Raw genomic sequence first — 21,548 nt, forward strand, 5'->3', positions numbered from 1 at the left:
AGAGTTATCTGTAAAATAGCATTATCATCATCAACAGTCAAAGATTATGAGCTGGGATAGCGCAGTTGTCATAGCGACTGATTAAGTGTTGGACGACCAAGGGGTCGCAGTTCGAGTCCCGTTGGGGGTAAACATTTTTACTCCTCCGTGTCGTCCAGACCGGCTCTGGGGCCCTCCAAGCCTCCTATCCAATGGGTACCGGGGGCTCTTTCCCGGAGGTAAAGCTGCAGGATAGTGAATGTGATCCCTCACCTTCAACTAGTGCCGAGGTCAAGAAAACATGGGTATATACATCCACTTCCCCATACGCCTTCCTGGCGCAGTGCTTAATTACTTAAGCACAGCGACAACTTTACCTTTACTTTTACAGTCAAAGATTATGAAGGGAACTTACAGTCCAGTAGAAGCCCATCGGCGTTTCGGAGGAACTTATTGCTTCCATCGTGAGAACCCAAAGTAAACCAAGCAAGAAATCAAGCAGAAGGCTGCAATCCGGTTTCTTTCTTGGCTTACTCTTCGACTACGAAGATGGAAGCAGTAAATTTTTCCGAAACGACGATGTACTTCTAACAAACTGCACTGCGCTACATTCCAGAAAGAAGTAGTCTCCATCTTTAGGGTAGAAGTTTCGGTCACAAATGTCCTCCGAAACGTTGGAAGCTATTCGCTTCTACTCCTACTCTGACGACGAAATATGTTCCTTCATAGGGTCATGAATATTTGTCCCTTCTACTGCTACTCTTAATTCGAAGGGGACATTTTCTTCTAAAACGTATTTTTCTTCTATCTCTACTTCTGCCCTGAAGATGGAGGCAGCCCGATTCCGTGAAAGGTCAGGAGCTTTTCCGAGTTTATATTTATCCTAAGGATGCAGGCAGTATTCTACTTTGAAACGTTGGAAGATTATCCCTCTAATACTGTAAATGTACTTCTGAAGATGAAAACAGTGTATTCCTCCGAAATATCGCAAATATTCCCCTTCGTATTTATACCCTAAAAATAAAATTGAGAAAATATTCGTATAATCCTCCGTAACATAGCAACACTTCCTCTTATGTACTGCATAAGAAACCAGAAAGAAACGCTCTAGAACCGTAAAAGTATGAATGTTGTTCCAACCAAAAATATCTGCACTATAAAACTTCGGCTGTGAGATATGCAGTATTCAGTTGTCTGAAGCGAAATAGGAGGGGTCCGTGTTGTGACAGGAAGCCCTCTAGGCGGAAAACACGAGACTCCAATTTTAGTTCCTCGAATTTTACTTGGGTAAGCACTATAATATTATTACCTTATTGTTCCTAACTCTGCAGTGGGGTTTGCCTCTAGAAATTCACAGCGATTCAAGGAGTACAGGAAGTCGCTGCTTTTACGAAACCAGAAACCGCATTGCATTGATTATAACATACTGGATCCATTCAAGTCAGTGTATCCAGACCTTGACGCCCTACTTCTCTAAGATCAATTTTAATATTACCTTCTCATCTAAAGCAGCTCCTTTCTTTGATATTTTCCAAATCATGTTTGCTCTCCATTTTGTCACTTGCTGCAAAAAAAAAATCTGTCCGGTTATTTAATTTGTCGAAGTTGGTTGAGGCACTATGAAACGAGTTGGAAAGTCGCGGATTCCATTCCTGAAGATGTCATTGGATTTTCTCAATTGACCTAATCCTTCCAGCCGCACTATGGCCCTGGGTTCGACTCAGCCTCCAACAGAAATGAGTACCAGGAATCTTCCTGGAGGGGTAAAGAGCGGCCGGCGCATAAGACTGACAAACTCACCACCATCTGTGAGCCGATTGTCTATAAAATGTGGGATCCTCGACGTCTCACAATCCTATGAGCCTTCCCGGCGTGTTACAACAATAGCTTTACTTTTTCATCTTTTATTTAATTTGTCATGTGTATCCCTTATCGTCGCATTGCGAAGACCTGAAACTCGCACACCGAGCAGGTTCTCTTAGCGATAGAGTTCTGCACATGTATTCGTGACGTGGTCATTTCAAGTCAGCCAGGACCCCGACTACATTGAATGAGGTTTATTGTGTTTGTTTTTCAGTCCATCCAGGCAAGTGTTGGGATGACACTATCGTAGCTTCCTTTCAAGTCCCTTCCAATTTATTCTACGTCATCTTCGACTCCGTATAGCCTGATATATTGGCAGGATATTAAAACAAACCACAAGAAGACAACCGGAACCAAATCTTCTTACGAGGAAGAATTTCAGAACGCTACATTGCAGCATTCAGTGAACTGAGTAGACGTTTCCCACTGGATTTAAGTTCCTTTCTCTGCTGTCACACTTCAGCCGTTCCTATACTATATTTTGCTTTTATTTAATATTCATCTGTTTGTTTGTTTGTTTGTTTATTTTTCTTTATTTTTATTTCACTTTTGCTCCTTTTTTGCAGTACTTTAATGTGCTCTGGTTTATTCTTTCCTTCCTTTCTCTGCATTCCTTCGATTCTTTCTCTTTGACATATTTCCTTTCATTATTTTTTATCTTATTTTAACATCTTACCACACCCACTAATTTATTATATTTATTTTATTATTTGCTTTTTAGACCTTTCTTTTCATTACTGTTCATCCACTCTTAGTCAGCTTTGTTCACTCATACTGCATTTCCTATCTCGCTTCATGTCTACCCTTCGTAAACTTTCACCTTAAAGTGCCCCCTTCTCCTGCAGTCCCCGTCCTGGCCCATCTCCGGCTCCGTGGCCTGTAGTCCGCAAGCGAAATATACCGATCGAGCGACCGCCACTTGTCGGTGAAGTTATTGCCAACGTTTACGGATAGAGGGTGTTGCATGGTAAGTGCAACGGATCCCACGGACAAGAGTCTCGATTTTCTATACCGGGACCGCTGTTTCCTTGAAATCGCTCGTGAATTATCTTCACGAGGCTGAGTGGACCCCGTTCCAGACCCACTACTTCTCAGAAAACCTTATAGCGCCGAGAATCGAACGCAGGACCTCTGAGTCTGCAGCCAGGATCTCTGACCACTAGACCACAGAGGCCCCTCTTTCCTACATTAACATTTTTTTTTCCTACGCCAGGTTCATTCTTCTACCTCGAAGGTTTGTCTGAATCAGAATAAGTGGCATCACCATCCCGGAAGGCAGTAGTAACGTTTAAGGATTTTTATTATTATTTTTAATAGGCTGAGACTGAGTCCACTTGGTACTGCGGCCACTACTGGCCTATTGAACCAGCCCAAGATGATAGATGATGGTGATTGTGGAAGAACTGGTTGAATGAAAATTAGCAGGGGAAATCGAAATACTCGGAGAAAACCTGCCCGAGCGCCAGTTTGTCCAACACAAATCCCACATTAGCAGACCCGGGCTCGAACCCGGGCTTCCGCGATGGGGAAACCAGCGACTAACTGCCGGAGCTATGGCGCGGCCTCAATCTTCAAGAATAGTACCTGAATTAGGTCACCAGCCCTTCCTTCCAAATGCTTTGAAATTCATTATTCATTTATCACCCTATCACACGATACCACGCAGTCTGCCATACTGACAGAGTTGTAAAATAAGCCATGAGAAAGAACCAATGATCCTAGTCACCACCGTAAAAACATCAAAATGCGATTGATGTTAATTCAGCATTTAAATACACAGTTTGAGTGTAGTATAATTAGAATGATCAGGTCGAGGAGGATGAGGTGGGCAGGGAATAAAGCACGAATGTGGGACAAGTGGAATGCATATAGGATAGTGGCGGGAAAGCCAGAAGGAAAGAGACCACTGGGAAGACCAACGCGTAGGTGGGTGAAAAATATTAAAATTGATCTTAGATAGATGGGATGGGATGGGTTGGATTGATCTGGCTCAGAATGAGGACCAGTGGAGGGCTCTTGTGAACACGGTAATTTTATGGTTCCATAAAATGCTGGGAAATTCTTGAGTAGCTGCAGAATTGGCTGCTCCTCAAGAAGGGCTCAGCTCCGTGAGTGAGTACAATATAAGTAAGTAAGCGTGAATGTAGACAGCTTTTCTACCGTTTCGAAAGTACTTCGACATTACAGATGAAAGTCCATGTATCTCTGAAACGTCTCCAACACTTCCTACAACTTCACGGTGTAAACATCCACAGGCTGAATTAACATCAACAGTTAGCCAAAATGAAAGCGGCCTCCGTAGTCTAGGGGTAACGTTCCCACCTCATGACTCACAGCACGCGGGTTCAAACCCGGCGGAGGTCGTGGAATTTTTAAGGACGGAAAAATTCAGGGAACAAGTCCTCCGGGAGGGACTTTAAGCCGTGGGTCCCGTGTCGTAGCTTTACGGCACGTAAAAGAACCTCAGGTCTCCAAAAGAGGCCACTGAGCTAAATTAAGGACATTTCCCGCCCAACAGTAGTCTCTAACGCCTCTGGTAGATGGGGGAAGCATCGAGATACCGCTGAGCCAGTAGAGGCCGACCTCGCTGGCTGAGTAGGGACTGATGGTAAGCACCAGTACCGGTAGGGTATAGAGGCTGGTAGAAGATCATAGGGGGACGCACAAGATATCAAACTGGTCGCGGTGCATGGGGAAACCCACCCCCTGCAATAATAATAATAATAATAATAATAATAGCCAAAATGAAACGCTGAAATCTGTAATCTGATAACGATTCGAACCCAGATAATTAGCCTTGCAGATTCATGCTTGTCTCTGGCTTTTGGCATTTAGGGGCTTGCGCGCCACTGGCTGTCCCCCCCCCCCCANACACACAACTTTTCTACGTACGCAATTGGAATTCGGTAACATGTACTTTCGCCGTTTCCGACAGCTTCAGGACTGGAAATGGGTGCAACATAACACAATAAAAGGGATCCGTTGATGCAGTACCGCCACTACTTGAAGCTGTGGTTTGAACCCCATGAGGCGATTTTATGGCCCTGTATCTCTAGTGAATGGTCCAAAGAAGATCCATCTGTTCAGACAATCAACTGAATTTGTGGTCAGCTTAAGTGATGGGCTGTGTTAGTTTAACTTTTCAATTGCCTTTCGAATGGCAATGTTCCGAAGGCAGTCTATAAAACGTAGACGCTACTGCGCTTAGGCGATGGAAATGTTATCAGCCTGCTTGGCTTTCTTAAGGGCAACCAAGCTTGTGAAAATATCTCGTATAAAACTCGAACAAACTGTAAAACGGTTTATGGCGTAAACGGAAAAGTGTGGTTAAGCTGTTATGCAAACGAGGGTGTTTATGAATTAATATGGATGAAAATCGGCCCCGGCTAGCAACATTCACTCAATATTCAGCCTTACGTACTGAATTAAAGCAAAACCTATGAACAGGTTTGTGACGTACATGAGGAAGTTAATTTGTTTTCTTATGTAAACTAAATGTTTTTATTTAAAATAACTGAAAACTGGACATGTCCTGTAATGTTCAACCAAAGTCTCCCATATCAAATTCCAACATATTCTGTGGGATATATGAAAAATCAGTTTAGGACCATATGTCAGGAGCCGGGATAGCGCAGTCAGTATAGTCATTGGCTACGGGCTGGACGACAGAGTGGTCGGAGTTCGAATCCCGGGGAGGTCAAGAACTTTCTCTTTTCCAAGTCGTCCAGACTGGTTCTGGGCTCCACCCAGTCTTCTATCCAATGGGTACCGAGGGCTCTTTCCTCGAGGGTAAAGCTGCCGATGCGTGAAGCTGACCACTCACCTCCAAGTAATGCCGAGGTCAAGAAAACATGGATCTTTATACCCATTTCCCCACACGCCTTCATGGCTTAGTGCTTAATTAATTAAGCATAGAGACAACTTTTTACTTCAGGACTGAGTGTTTTAATTTACTTGATAGTAATGAGAATATAAAATATATAAAGAAACTTGTGCGAATTAATGAAACACAGACATAATTATTATTTATACACTAACTTTCGTGTGGTAATAACCAGGCCTGTCCATCAGAGTGATCACGCGGCCTGAGGCATGAACTGTCTTCACTCGCTCGAACGCTGGGATCTTGAGTTGAAATTCCACTCAAGACATGGATTGAAACAGAGGGCTGCAAAATTTTGTGGAATAATAAAGCAATTTCTTATTGGCTTTCGCTGAATAATCATTTAGTCTTCTTTAGTTAATTTCGTATTTTCTGGCTGGTGGTACTTCTTTATCGATTTTAATTGAACTATTTCTGTGCATAAAGCAATATTAATGAGTTCAGGCGCGTGGCAAGAGGCCCTCTTCCATTGAGCCTAACATTGCCTGCACTCTCCTTTCTCAGGCCCGTTCATTTGGCGTGATGTGAAGTCCCCTCGACTCTTCTACGTGACGTAATGAAACGCGTCTAGGAAAGAGTTCTGTGATAAAAACATTTGTACGTAAATGAGAACCCTCTGGGCCAAGGTAAAATTGTTATATTTTTAGTGTTCTCAAGTGGTGAACCAGGGGCACACTGTATTTCATAGACCTCCACGGGCACAAGACCGACCCGGTTACAAATTCAACTCCTCTACAGAGACACATACATGGTGACTGCAACTCTTCCTGTCATGAGGGCTGCTAGCATACGTTTTACATTGTCACAGATGTAAAAAATCCTCCGAGCTTCAAGATATATTCAAATATCCTATTCAGAAATCCACCAAAGTCCTTATAGTAAACTCGCCACTGACTTTGGGCATTTACTTTCATGAGATCTTTCGCGAAACAGTGTTTTCGAAACAGGATGTTTTCTTTTCCGTCTTCAAAAATAAGAGGGCTGAATTTCCTGTTTTATTACACGCGCTAGAAAGAACTAATCTCCATCACTGGATAAAGAAGGAGACTGTGAGTAGATTACATGTTCTGTTAACGTCGGATATCGTCAGCGGGAGATAGTGCCACTGTAAGTTATTAAAGGAACCACAAATTCCCACGTAACATAAGTAAATATCCCACAGCCTACTAGAAACCCGTATATAAAATGAGATCATTCTGTCGCCAGGAGTTAAATTGACTTATGTTTAAAATGAAGAAAATACCACCCAACTACCGAAAATATATATTCAAATTAAATTAGAATGCATTTAATTTTCTGACCTCACTGAACGCAAAGAATTCCAGCCCAAAATTTTTGTTTCAAGAATATCAGATTGACAGATACCAAATTAATAGTCCTGTATGAATATATTGCAACATACCACAGTCAAAGCATTCAGACTGATCGATATTGTTTCAATCATTTATTGTTTATTTTCTTCGTTACAATGTTTTGAGTAGGAAGTAAAGGCATTTTTCGTTATTCCATATGTACAAAAGGAAAATAAATTTCTTTCGTGCTTCAGCCTCATGGTTCAGGATCTGCCTTGTTTCGTACCTTTTTCTTCAATTTGTTACAATTAAGAACAGACTAACAAGGCAAAATGCGATATACTTGTGATGATCATTATGCTTTGATCATCGTATGCGGCTGATACCAATAACAGTTAATCCTGTTACGAGCGTCTCCTCTCTACAGAATTATATTTCGAAGAGCATTCGCCAAAAAATGATTATCTAAAGTTATTCGCCGAAATCTTTGCTCGCTCCAAACCTGGGAGAGTAGGTGCGAATCCCACTCAAGGCATGGATGTCTGTGTGTTGGTGTTGTTCTATATACAGGTAGCGGCCTTGCGACGGGCTGATCCCTCCGTCCAACGAGTCCTACCGGCTGCGTATAGGATCAAGAAACTGAAAATTGGCTTAGGCTCAACAAAAGGCTGCATATCCAAAACAATAATAATAATAATAATAATAATAACCATCATCGAAAGATGCGTCATTATATTTAGTCATTTGTCATCGCTTTATCCCAATCCGACAAACGTCAAGTCATCCTTCATTATTATAGCCATCATCATCCACGTCTTCATCAATATTATCCTCTCATTACCGTGGTTGTCTTCGCCTTCCTCCTAATCCTCTTCATCATCCACTCCTTCTCCTTCTAATCCATTCTCTTTGTCACATCATCATCATCAGTAATCTGTCAGACGACAGGTCCACAGTCTCTTCCAAAACAGTTCCTCCACTTAATGCGATCTAGAGCTTTCTCCTTCAAATAAAAATATCCTCTTCTGTCCCCAAGGTCATCCAGTATCTTCTTACGTCTTCTTCCTCGTCTTCTTGTCACTTCTATCCGCCCCTCTATCTTCGCATACATGGTATATCTGGCCCTGCCAGTAGCTACGCTACCGCTGGTATAGCTCTCAGGGTCCTTGGCATACTCAAACTCCCTCACCATGATAAGGTGAAGACACATATCTGTCACATGACTACTTTTAATCTATCTTAACCTCCTTATCTTCTTCCACATTACTGTCCTTCTCGCGGTTATCCATCATTCCTCACAGCTTTCTTCCTCTTCTACATCCTTGCCATAATCATCATGGCATATCTTCTTGTGCTTATCATACTTCTCACTTCCTTCATCTCAATTGTCCTCCCCACTCTTCTGGTCATCAATGTTCTCCTCCTCATTAGCATCATCCTTATGGTAATCTTTATCATGATTATCATCGATCATCCAATGATCATCTTCCTCCGTGTCTAAATAGCAAACTCCATGGAGTGGAGACATTCTTCGGAAGCCAGCAATTCCCTCTGCTAGTCAAGATATTCGCTGTCTTCTTCTGGAACGCGACGGTTAAAACTCGTAAACTAGAAAATGAGGCGCATCCAGTATGTCGCGGGTTTCGCTAATTAAGCCATGCTGGTTTGTTCCTAGCGCAATGCGAACTCACAGTTCTCTCTCAATTTTACCGGGAGGAGGATGCAGAACGAAATGGAGATCTCTGCAAAAATCTCTTACGGAAATATTCCGGATAGATTACAATGAAGTGGACTATCAAAACGAACTTGTGTATGAGCGCACGGGACTGTGCTCTATGGGATATTAGAGACAGATAATATCGAGTCATGTTGACACCAGATAGTTTAATAATGGCAGAAACTGTTGAAATGAAGGGCTGCAAACGACGTAAAGACACTGTAATTCAATGTTATGTTGTAAAGTTTTGTAGTAATAAAATCATTCATTTCTGTGGCCCCACCCCTCATAGTTTAGTTATAATAAATGTAATATTTATAATAATTATGTACTTTATCAACTGCACTTTATTAAACATTTATTATTTATTTAAAATATAAAGAATATTAATTAATTTTAAAATTTACGACTGCCTTGTTTCTAAATTTTTTAAAGCTGTGGAAAATTTTGGAAGTCAAAATTCATAAAAATTACTTTGGAATCCATTCTACTTAAAATAAGTAAAATAAGTACACAGCTACTGTAATCAATTTACAAAATTTTTCTTTTGTGGAGGAAGGGTATACAAATTCTATTGAAAGCTAATAATAATTTGTAATGAAAGTCCAAGTTATTATATAGAATGTAATGGTCAGTTTTCGAAAATAGTAGCTGAAGTTCATAACTTACCCAGAAAACAGGGAACTTCCAAAATAATAGAACTTGCGCAGAAAACGTCTTCCTCAAAATACTAAGAATACTGAACTTAAGAACATCTGAAATTTTCTGAAAAGGTGGTTGTAAAACTCATGAGAGGTGTGGGAGATATTTAGGAAAGTAAGTGATAATTTTTCCAGTTAACCATTTCGTTAGGGCTTTGCCCGCTCCGAGAAGGCGAGTACCTGTTTACCAGTACTTGGTATTCCCAGAGCTAAGTTTGTGGTTTAAGTACAGCAGATTCTGTCTCTTCTAATTAAGGCACACACAAACAAAGATATTCAGTTATTGTGTTGTTATAGTATATACTGACCATCTGGCACTATAATTTCTTTTTACTTTATTAATAATTTTATTTTAGAAGTGAAATTTTCTTGACACAATTAACAGATTCTATGGGTCTCCCCCATTTTTCCGAATTTTTCCTCTAGTCCCTCAGAAATACGGCACGGCTTCCGTTGAGAGCAACCGGTTAGAAAGACGACTGAATATATTCCAGAGATTGCTCTCCCGGGATGCGACTCCATGTAGCCTTATAGATACTTACTGATGTTTTGGAGGACAGGCTTCTCCATCTTCAGCTCTAAAGAAGGACGCAGAACGTGTCCCCGAAACTTCGGTAGACAGCGACCTGATTGCACGGTGTCACATTTCAGAGGACGGTAGTCTTCAGGGTTACCACTTCGAACATCAGATACACGATAAATGTTTTTACAGAATTGTTAGACTTTAAATAGACAAGTTATACAGTTGTAAACATTGTCGAAGGATTTTATCGGATTTGAAACAAAGGATCTCCTAAGCAAAACCTTCATCGCAACAGGTACAGTACATATCAAAATGTTACAAATGTTATTTTATTTTATGGTCCATTAGATACAGGTATAAGAGACCACCGTTGCAGCTTAACATGATGAAATACCAGTTGAAAAGTCAACTAAAGTAACCCTATTCCTTACACAAATTCCAATTTTATTCTTAGGTATCAAATAACACATTCTAATTATATATTTAACATCTAAGAGTCAACTAGGAAACAAAATCGGCTCCTTAGTAATACATGCATAAGCAAGTTGGCCGTGATTTGTTTAAAGCCTAAGCAAGATTAGTGTCTCGTCAAATATGAACGTAACGCTGGTCAGAATGGCCTCTCGGTCAAAAACACAAACACACGCTAATTCTACAAATCTAGCGATATCAGCATGAATATTAGCTAAGTCCTTCTTGAAAAGTTAAGAGTTGACTAGCTAACGAATAAAGTCCTAACGTAATGGAACACGATGGTTCATTACCGTGTTCACAAGAGTTCGCTTCTGGTCCCTGTCCTGAGCCAGACGTTTTCATGTTGGATTTCAAATTTTCACAGCGGTCACTATAAAGATTATGATCTCACATTTAATAAAGCTGTGTAGTCCTCGGGACAATGTAGCAGACGTTTCGACTGAGTTCCTGTTCCTCACATAAAAATGTGGTTAGAGAAAATGATTGTTTCGGTTAGACTAATGCTCTATAACCCAACAGCACAAAAATATATGGACCGTTTGAAATAAAGCTGGGAAGCATTTCCCATTCGAACTCATATTCCTTCGACCTTTAACGTCAATTTGAATGGTGTATGTACTGTATGTTACAATAATATATTTTCTTTACAGTCTGAAGGGACCTGTTTGTTTCTGACCCCTGATACGGTTTCGATTTTGCAGGAGCTCAGCCCCCTCGAGGTCCGTTTGGAACCATCAGCAGGTGAGATGCTGGAGGCCATGCGGGCCCTGTTACTGGCGACCCACTGGCACTCCTTCACGGTACTGGCCGAAAGCTCGGCTTCTTCCGCTGTCCTGCTGCGTCGCGACCTGGCCTCGATACTGAACACCCCACCGCTCAACCCCACTCTACTGCTCCTGCGATCTGGCGGTGCAGCGCGTCGCTCTATTTTCAGGTAAGTGTAGGTTGATGGCTTTGATCTGTTTCTTAAACTGCAGTTGCGATAAATGTCTCAGTAAAATGACGGTATGATTTTGTTCCTTCCATGAGGCTGTTATGAGAACTCAGTAAAGAAACGGCGAACTTATCTTTGTTTCCTACAATACGGAACTGTGATAAACTCCACTTAAAGCTGAGTCAATCATGAGGTCAACCAATTCCGTTTCATTCATGGTAAAATTGTGACAGCTCAGTCATAAATTGACAAAATGATTTTGTTTCTCACGCTGTACAATTGATAGGGGAATCAGAAATGCAGCAAACTAATTCTGTTTCTTAAGTCAAGGACCCACGACAGCTCAGTAATAAAAGGACGAAATGTCCTATTCCGGACACTGCACAATTCTCATGCCTGAAACAGTAGATTAATTCTCCTTCTTGCATCGTGGAGTCATGACAACTGACGAACTGGTCTGTTTATTACGTTGTGGATTTCTGATGGCTAAGTCAGTAAAGTAATTCTGTTTCTTGTATCGTGGAGTCATGACAGCTCGCTATTAAAGTGGACGAACTAATCTTCTTTCGTACATTGGCGGAGTTCTGATGGTTGAATCAGTAAAATGACGAAAGTATTTCTGGTCCTTACATCGTGGAGTCATGGTTGGTCCATAACAAAGTGACATACAGATATTGTTTATTGCACGGCAGAGTTCTAGTTGCTGAGAGAGTAAAGTGATTAAATAATTTGTTTTTTGCAACTTAAATTAATGACTGTTGAATGACAAGGTCATGAATTTTTCTTGTTCATAACGAAGTAGTGCTGAAAGTTTTAGAGTAGTATGTAATACTTTGAAAGCGGAAGCCAAGACTTGCGGGCGTTCTTCAGAAAGATAACCCTTATAATAACAAACTTTTTGCCTAAAATCTTAAAAGTTTGGCCCTCTGAGATTTTAATGACCATAGGGGCTTTCGTTGTATGCAAACTTTCTTTCTGTTAGGAATTTAAGATCAGAAAATAGACGGAAGTTCTGATAAAGGAGCAATGGGCACAGCATGTTCTGAACCGAATGAGCACTCACAACTTCGACATTTTGTTCACCATATCTAAACAGAGACAGGTGTCTGTTTAATATGCGTCATTCTCAGGGCAGTTGTAATTACAGGCGATGCAACGCCGAATTCTGTACGATGTCGCAGACGTGCGACGTAAAGCGTTCTAACATAATGATCGCAAGAAAAAGCTGTAGTAGTAATATGAGTTTCGATATTTGTTATCCATTCTCAGGGAAATTGTCGAAACAAATGAATGACGATTGCCAATATTTAAATTTCCAAATATTGTGGACAGTAGGACATAGAGATATCTCTTTCACTTCTAGTACACCCATAGATGTGATCTTCCTTATCCCATACGTGTCTCATTCATTTGAAAAATCTTGCGAAATCTTTCGCACGTCATCGGAGATAAATTGTCTTTCTATATGGTCTCGTCGTTCTTTAGTGACTGCACCTAACTTGGTTGTGCTGTTTTCTACTGATTCTCCCAAGTGTATGATCTGAATTGTTACTGTAAACAACTGTCAGGATCAGTCAAATTGGAATAAATTGGCTTTCGCGCTTAATTAAGACACGAAGTCACAATGAGGCCATACAATGGTTAATTCTTAAATTTGTCACGGACATAAATTCAGTAAGCAGAGACGGTTTTATAAATGTTATAACAATGTTATCATACCGGTTGCAGATGTTTTCGGCAGCCACCTTCACTGTTAGATGTTCACTGAACCTCGTTCCAATTTCTAGACCACGGCTGTCGTGCTCTGAAAATTCAATTTCCTTTTTTCTAATTATTTCCTTTTTTCTTCAATCTATATGATATAAGTTTTTCTTGTGACAGATTGGATTCTATTTTTACTGGTGAAATTCGATGTAGTGCAGACTACAGAACATCGGCCACACAAGTCTTCAGCTCATAACAAATTGATTGGCAGTGCCGATCGAAAATTCAGAGGCTCTTTATTATCGTAATTAGTGTCTTTGTCGTTACACTTTCGGCAGAATCAGTATATTTGTTGCATATGAAATACGGAATAAATTAAAATAAGATGAGGAACCGATCTGAATCCTAGATAAATGGCCTACTGGGTTTAAGCGCAGGTGTGATAGTAACTCTAACTGGTGGCCGCGGCATAACTCAAGCGGTTAGTCGCTGGCTTCCCACCGCGGCGGCCCGGGTTCGATCCCGGGTCTGGTTAAGTGGGATTTGTGGTGGAGAAAGTGGCGCTGGGGAGGGTTTTCTCCGAGTACTTCGGTTTCCCCTGCAAATCTTCATTCTACCAAATTCTCCATCATCATAATCACTCGGGGTAGGTACAATTGGCCGATCAGTGGCCGCCGTGCCGAGTGGAACCGATTGGACTCCAACTCCACTAAGCGAATTTTAAAAAAAATGTAACTGGCATAAGTCCCTCAGGCACTAACAGGGGTTATTGTGGTAGGCACTATTTTACCACCTGGTAGTATGCTACCACCCAGCTTACTAGAATCGAGTCAGCGTCAGCGAAGTAAGGAAAAGTGCAACATAACTAGGCTTACTGATGTTTCTAATCGTCTTCCTGCCAGTCTTCTCCAGAGCAGGCGCAATGGAAATTGATCGGAAACATGACATGGTCTTGACACAACGCAGCGTCACTACACGCGCACACGTTGCACTGTATGCATGATACAGTTAGACATGAATCCCACTGAATGCTTCAGTCACATTACCAACATCGACAGCTTTCTCCGACTTTCCCCTGACTTCAGACTTACTCACTTAATTATTCCTCTTATACCTTACTGCATCGAGGTTGCTTTTTCATTTTTAACATTTTTACAGGCCGTAGGACGCCTTGGACGAGTGATCAGCCCGTCGCAAGGCCTCTACCTAAACACAGGACAACACAAACACAGAATAAACGCATACACACACACACACACACAAACATCCATACCTTGTCTGGAATTCGAACACACAATCCCGGTTTCCGAGTGAATGAAGACAGTACATGCCTTAGACCGCTCGGCTACCCAGACTGTCTGCATCAGTCAGTCTGACTGAGTCTAAAACAGCCACATACCTTGGAAATTAATTTTGCAATGACGGAGTTGGCGAACGTCATCAATGCACTCTACCATCCTCCCGTGTGAGTAGTCAGGCAATCAGAAAGTCCTCGGTTCGGCCCCGGAGTTGGGCCCCGCAACCTGCTAGCGTCTCCCCCTCTCAGGTCAGTCCATTATACTGATCATACGATACAATTGCAAACTGTAAAACTTCAAAGCCCCCCCTCCCCGTCATTGTGCTCATTTTTCTTATAACTTGAACCGTAGTGCTCGCCGTGGTGCGATTCGAGGCAATGACCTGTCATGTGGCTGATCGGGTCAGAACTGTCGCAATAAAATCGTTTCTAAAGCACGGAGTTGCCTTTGATCTACATCACTGCTCACTGTCATCCATGGTTCTTCGTTTGTGCCACTCAGGTCCGTCAGTAATGTCTCAGCTAGGCGCTCGAAGTCAGTCCCACGTCAAATTATGTTGGGTATGTGGTGGACAAATCTGCACTGAGGCAGGTTCTCCCAGAGTACGGCTCTTCCTCCCGTCAATTCTCCTTCAACTCTATGTTCAATTTCCCTCATTTATGGTCAAAGGTTGGTACAATGAGCCATTTGTGGTCTAAGTACTAGGGGACACGGGTCACCCCACCCTAAGAACAAAACGTGGATTTTTCTTAGTCACTGATACTGAACCATTAATAATACAATAATTCCTTATTTTTGCTAGCTCTGAGTTTTCCTCGGTGTGAATGAAGCATACGGTGTTCTGCATTGTAACAACGCGCAATTCAAATATGAAATTAAAGATGAAATGAAGGAGCATGTCGAATCCTTTATCAGGGTCGAAGAGTAAACCAAGCATTTAATTAAAAGAAACAAGTAACAAGCTGCTTATTTGCTAGGCTTAAATTATTTTTTTTAAATTCGCTTAGTGGGGGGGGGGTTGTCCTACTGGGTCCACTTGGCACGGCGGCCAGTGATTAGCCTATTGTAGCCTGCCCCGGGTGATTATGATGATGGAGAATTTGGTGAAATGAAGATTGGCAGGGGATACCGAAGTATTGGAAGAAAACCTGCTCCAGCGCCACTTTTTCCACCACAAATCCCACTTGCTCAGACCTGGGATCGAACCCAGGCCGCCGCGTTGGGAAGCCAGCGACTAACCGCTTGAGCTATGGCGCGGCCATTTGCTAGGCTAAATATTTGAACCTGAAGGTTGAGGCGACATGTTCCTCGAAAACGTCGGGCTGCCTCCGAACTACACGGCTCTACAACACAGAATACACTCTTATTCTTAAATTAACGCAACAAAGTGTTTCAATTGATTCTCGCCTGTGGACGTCGCCATGATCCTACCTGTAAACACGTGTCTGAAGGAGTTCGGAGTTTTTCCGGTTTGTGGCCACAGTCAGCAACTGCTAGGCCCACAGCGGCGTCATGCGTCTTCAGCGTGTGGTGCGGCGGTATTTGGTCATGACACTAAAATTCAGTGAAAAAGGAGTCACCGAGCAGGTTCGTGCAGCGATAATGCTCTAGATTTGTATTCAAGATGTGCTTGGTTCGAATCTCAAGCATACCGTCTATACTGAATGATATTATTCGTGATTTTCTCGGCTCCTCAAAGCAAATTCCAGGGAGTATCTTGACTAAACCACGACCACCTTCTTTCAAATATTTACCAGTCCACTGTTCACCAATAATCCGACATCCGATAATTGAGCAATGTGTAGGTTGCTATTAGATGCTGACAAAAGAAGTTTTCCATGTGTTTAACAAATTAAGCACTACGCAGTGAAGACGTTTGGGGGAGTTGATGAATATATCCATGTTTTCTTGACCTTGGCACTAGTTGGAGGTGAGTGGTCAGCTTCATGTCCCGGCCGTTTTACTTCCGGGGAATGAGTTCCGGTACCCACTGGGTAGGAGGCTGGGTGGGCCCCAGACATTGGCGACATAGAGAAGTGAAATGTCTGCCAGCGCCTTAAAACAAATCACAAATAAAAATAATATGAGATTTAGGATTTGGAATGTGAAAACAGCAGCCAATTTATTAAAATGAAATTTGGCCGGATTTAACAGTGTCCGTTATGAACATGGGCCTATATTGCTTCTGCATTGGGCCAACATCGAGAGACGAAGCGAACACAACCAGTGTCAATATTGATCCTTGTATATCTCAAATGCTGGCATTTATTATTGATGCTGAACGGTTAGAATTCTGCTGCTGTATAGAGACTGGTTGCTGTAACAGCGATCCCGCCACCTCGCTAACTCTTGCATGAATGTATTAGCCATGTACTGCATCCTCTCTCTCTCTCTCAGACCGCCTTGTCCGGTCTTCGGCCCACTTTCCTGTGGCGTACCTTGCGAAAGGTTCAATGTCTGCCTCGAAACATGCAGGATGGCGTTTACAGTAAGGTGGTCAGGTTAATGAGGGTGACATGAGTGAGACATGTAGCATGCATTGTGGTTTTGGAAATTGCTCTTAAAATTACCTTCAGGAAACTTAATGTAACGAAAGACCGCGCCATAGCTCAAGCGGTTAGTCGCTAGCTTCCCACCGCTGCAGCCCGGGTTCGATCCCCTGTCTGGTCAAGTGGGATTTGTGGTGGACAAAGTGGCGCTGGTGCGGGTTTTCTCCGAGTACTTCGGTTTCCCCTGCCGAACTTCACTCCACCAATTGCTCCAAAATCCCTCGCCTATCATCTGGGGCTGGTACAATAGGCCAGAATTGGCCTTAGTCCCACCCCACTAGCAATAAAAAAAGGGTATCCCTGTAACAGGCCGTTGAGGCTCATAGGGTTGTTAGACGTTGAAACTCACACATTTTCTAGACAATCGGCTCACAGAGCCGAGCAATAAGAAAATACAAGATGAATCACTTCTTATGGAGGAAACCTTTGCTGCCAAAATTCTGATTACTTTGATATAATTTTAGTCAAAACAGACCCTTGTACGTGATTTTTTTCTAAGAATGAAGAACAACAGAGATTATTATGTAGCGTGGAATGCTTTGTTATTATGAATGGTGAACAGCAATGGGGTATAGAATTAGATAGTCAAGGAGAATTTCTGTGTACTCTTCAAAGATTTGCATTGAAGGTCTGAGGTAAACTGCATGAAACCTCAAACTGGTCGGTCTCAGGGTCAGTATTTGAATCTGAGGGCTGAAAAATACTCGATTTCAACTTTCGGTAAAATTATTTAATATTCATATAATCAGCTATGAATTTTACTTGGCTAAATTCTCAACATACATATTGTCATGCGGGTGTGTATTTTATTTTTGCAGGCGGCTAGCAGACATCTCGCGATCTACAAGAGGTGTAATTCTGCTCATATGTAACTTGGAGACAGCCAAGCAGATCACAACGGAAGCAGAACGTCTCAATATGATGAGTGGCCACTTCGTTTGGCTGTGGATCGACACAGGTGCCTCAGCAATGCTTGCAGCTCAAAGAAACGCCCCGTTCCCTGCCGATGACAGTACCAGAAACGACGCAAACAACAACAACGCGACTATCGACTATCCTACAGCCTTTGAACAACCCATAACACAAATTCCCATAAGAAGCAGATCTCGGTCCTCCTCCAGCAAAAGACGTGAGAGAGAATCAGGTGATAATGGGACCCAGTGGGGCCCTTCATCAGATAACAATAGTAACTTTGTTGAGTTAACATATGCCGCCTCAGGTCCCGAAAAAGCACAGACAGATATCAGAAAGACAAGGAACTCAGTGAAGGAAATATCAGGTTCAGTACAAGACATGTCAACCTCTAGCTTGTTTTCATCAAAAACAAAAAGTGAAAGTAGTCAAATGAAATCACGTCATACTCCTAGTGGTATACTAAGAACTTCTAGTCAGAGAGAGAAGGTAATCAGTGAGCATGATATGAAAAATATCAAAGATACATTCGCAAATGCAGCTTCTAGAGGGATGGGGTTTAAAAATTTGGAGCTAATTTCAGAGTCGGATGATTCGGGTTCACGTTATGTACAAAACTCCTTGAAGGCTAGTGTCGGTGTGCATCTTCTGGGACAGGATAGGATAGGTGACTTGGTAAATTTCAGGGATACTAAACTAAAAAGTGAGTCTGTTCAGAATGTCAGGAGCGCTAGTGATATGTGGGTTTATCAAGAAAAGAAAAATAGTGAAAGTGAACGTTTCAAAGTTAATTTTCCGGGTTTTAATGATGACGGTGGAGATGAGGATGTTGCGGACGCTCTTCCGGTGGGATTATTGGCAATGAGGACAAAACCTATGCGACTGGACCGCCATCTGGTGAAGGGCGCAGTACGTTTGATAGCAGACACTTTATTAGAAGTCCTCTCTAAGTGCATAGACTGGTTGCCTGTCCCACCTTCTTCTAACAACAGCTGCTGGACAACTCCTTCCGGTGCCTTCCAGAACTTCTCCAACATATTTGCAAGGTAAGCTACTGAACTTGAGTCCCACCAACAGTATTCATATTTTAAACGGGAAAAACGAATTAAACAGAGCATGATATGCAGAGGAAAGCTTATAAAAATGTCTTTCTGGAAGAGTCCATGTGACTGTTCTGCCATGTGACTGCAATAAGATATGTATGACACAGACATGATTTTAGTGGAATGACATTGTACGTATATGTTATTAATGAACAGATAAACTTCAAACTAAGTGTACAATAATACCTCATCCCAAGCATGAAAGACAAAAACGTAATGTAAAGACAATAAATACATCCTTTGAAAACGATGCATAATTCAGATATTTGGGAATATTGCTGGCAAATAAAAATTGCATTCCTGGAGAAATTAAAAGCAGATTGAAGTCGGCGAATTCTTCATACCGTTTAGTTCAGAACCTCTTGTATTTCTGTCTGCTTAAAAGTGTTAACGTTAGAACGCATAGAACTATAGCTTTGGCTTTATTTTTTTATGGGATTTACACTTGATGTCTCATGTGAAGGGGAGAATATAGATGAAGGTATTTGTGAACAGGATGCTGAAGGAAATATGTGGTGGAAGTAATAGGGAGCTGGAGAAAATCGCATACTGAGGAGCTTTATAATTTCTACTCCTTGCCAAATATTGTCAGGATGAGACGATGAAACAGAGTGAGATTGTCATGTAGCATGCAAGGGGGAAGAGAAATACGTTTAGAAATTTGACAAGAAAATAACAATGCAGATAGCTTCGGAATCCTCAGCGTATATGGGAGGGTAGCACTGAACTGATCTTTAAGGAAATGTGGTTGGAGGGTGTGGACTGATTCCATCTGGTGTAAGATAGAGAAGAGAAGAGAGGGCCTGTGCACTAACTAACTGTATGGAGCTGATCCTTTCTTGAGAAGCAGCCAGTCGCTCAGCTACTCAATAATTTCCAAGCATTTTAAGAAACCCGAAGGTTAATCACCTTGTGCACAAAAGCTCTCCACTGGTCCCTATCGTCAGCCAGATCAGTCTATTCCATACCACCCAACCCTGCCTCTCGATGTCCGTTTTAATATTATCCTTCCACCTATGAACGTTGTTATTAATTTCAGGTTTCATAAAGTGTTGGTAATTTCTTCACAAATTAGGTAACTGTTAGCTTCTAAAGGAGGTCAGCTCTCCGTGGATTTACGTTATGAAGTTATTAGACAAGAATTAAAATTACATTTCGTGGCCTATTTGAAGGTATTTATATCAGCATTCCCCTAAGCAGGCTGAGGAAGCCCACGAATAGCCTCAGTAGAGTGACTGAGTTTCGATCTAAGTAACATTCTAATATAGACCCTAAGTGTAGAGCATTAACGTGGTCGCTGGCGTGCAAAGGTAAAGTTTCCTCTACGCTTAATTAATTAAACACTATACCATGAAAAGTTATGGGGTGACTGGCATTAGAACTCCACCATTCCAAACCCCATCACTGGATTGAATTGAGTAGTCAGTTCCACTCGCCTGCCTCTTCATCCTCAGGAAAGTCCAGTCCAGTTCAGTAAATTGCTGCTGGTCCTCGCCAGCACAGTTCTTGTTTCAACCCCGTCAGAACCCCTGTCTTATTCTTTGTTCTTTCCACAATTTTGCATGTTTTGAAATGGGGCCTCCGCTTCAACGAGAGAAGCGATCTGACTATTAATGGTCACTCCCTCTCTACTGAGGAGTGACTCCGCTGGTCCTCACTCTTACTGATTCACTTACTAACTCACTGACCACACCCTCGGGGAAGCATACCCCGGTACACATTGCATAGAATGCTGATTGAACCCCCAGAATCGATCTGGTCGCTGTGCAGGAGAGAAAAGCAGGGAGCATAACCCCGATTTCTCGGTCGTCTGGGCCGCAGTTTAGTCGCTATAGTTACTGAACCATTCAGACTACATTATTACGACAAATAATTATAGAAATAATTTCTAAATTACGGTAAAATATTGTTTGCTAAAGGCTGGCACAGTTCCGTTGGACCGGAGATAGAAGGGGCTAGTTTCTTGTGGAAAGGCGCCCATACAAATCCTTTCTCGTATTGATTTTCTGTGTAGTCATGTTTTTATTCATATTCACTCTCCAGACGTAGCTTGGACGGATATTATATCTCATGAATGTTATTTTTGCCTGCTTATCCCATCCGCCTCCGTCTCTCTTGCCAATAAATGTGAAGCTAAAGGATCAAGATTGTCAGGCCTGTATTTAGGGTTCTGGAGGCTCAACTAAGTTCATTTAATGATGCCGTCAGTAGTCCAGACTGCAAGGTGTCGAAGAGTAAGAGAAGTATGGCATAAAAATTGGAAAGAAAGTGGACAGAAGCGGTCGTGGCCTGATCTGAGATACTATTCCAGCGTTTCACGGGAGGGGCTAAGAAAATATCAGTGTTCAGATTACGGTCTTCATGAATGTGACATATTAGTTAGGTTAATGTTTCGGAGATGTGTTCTCTTTGAATCTTCAAGGTATAACGTCTATACAGGAGCCATCAATTTCGCTCTAGCGGTAACGCTTTTGACTTGTATTCGAGAGGTACCAGGTTCGTATCTCGACCGAGACACAAATTATTCTAATTGCAAATTTCCGTGGTGTCTCTCAGTCCAACTCTATAAATGCCGGGATATGAATGATAAATCTATCCCTGTAACAGGCCATGGAG

General features: G+C 42.0%; 1 protein-coding gene across 1 annotated transcript in view; it reads left to right on the top strand.

Moving 5' to 3' along the window:
- LOC111871114 overlaps window positions 1–21,548 on the top strand; it is a 538,192-nt gene that overhangs the window by 470,240 nt on the left and 46,404 nt on the right. Inside the window, exons 5-6 of the mRNA XM_023863948.2 lie at window positions 11,134–11,366; window positions 17,736–18,875. Coding sequence (XP_023719716.2) covers window positions 11,134–11,366; window positions 17,736–18,875 — 1,373 coding nt within the window. The remainder of the gene's footprint in view (window positions 1–11,133; window positions 11,367–17,735; window positions 18,876–21,548) is intronic.

This window comes from Cryptotermes secundus, unplaced genomic scaffold, assembly GCF_002891405.2.
Source record: "Cryptotermes secundus unplaced genomic scaffold, Csec_1.0 scaffold152, whole genome shotgun sequence".
Lineage (NCBI taxonomy): Eukaryota > Metazoa > Arthropoda > Insecta > Blattodea > Kalotermitidae > Cryptotermes > Cryptotermes secundus.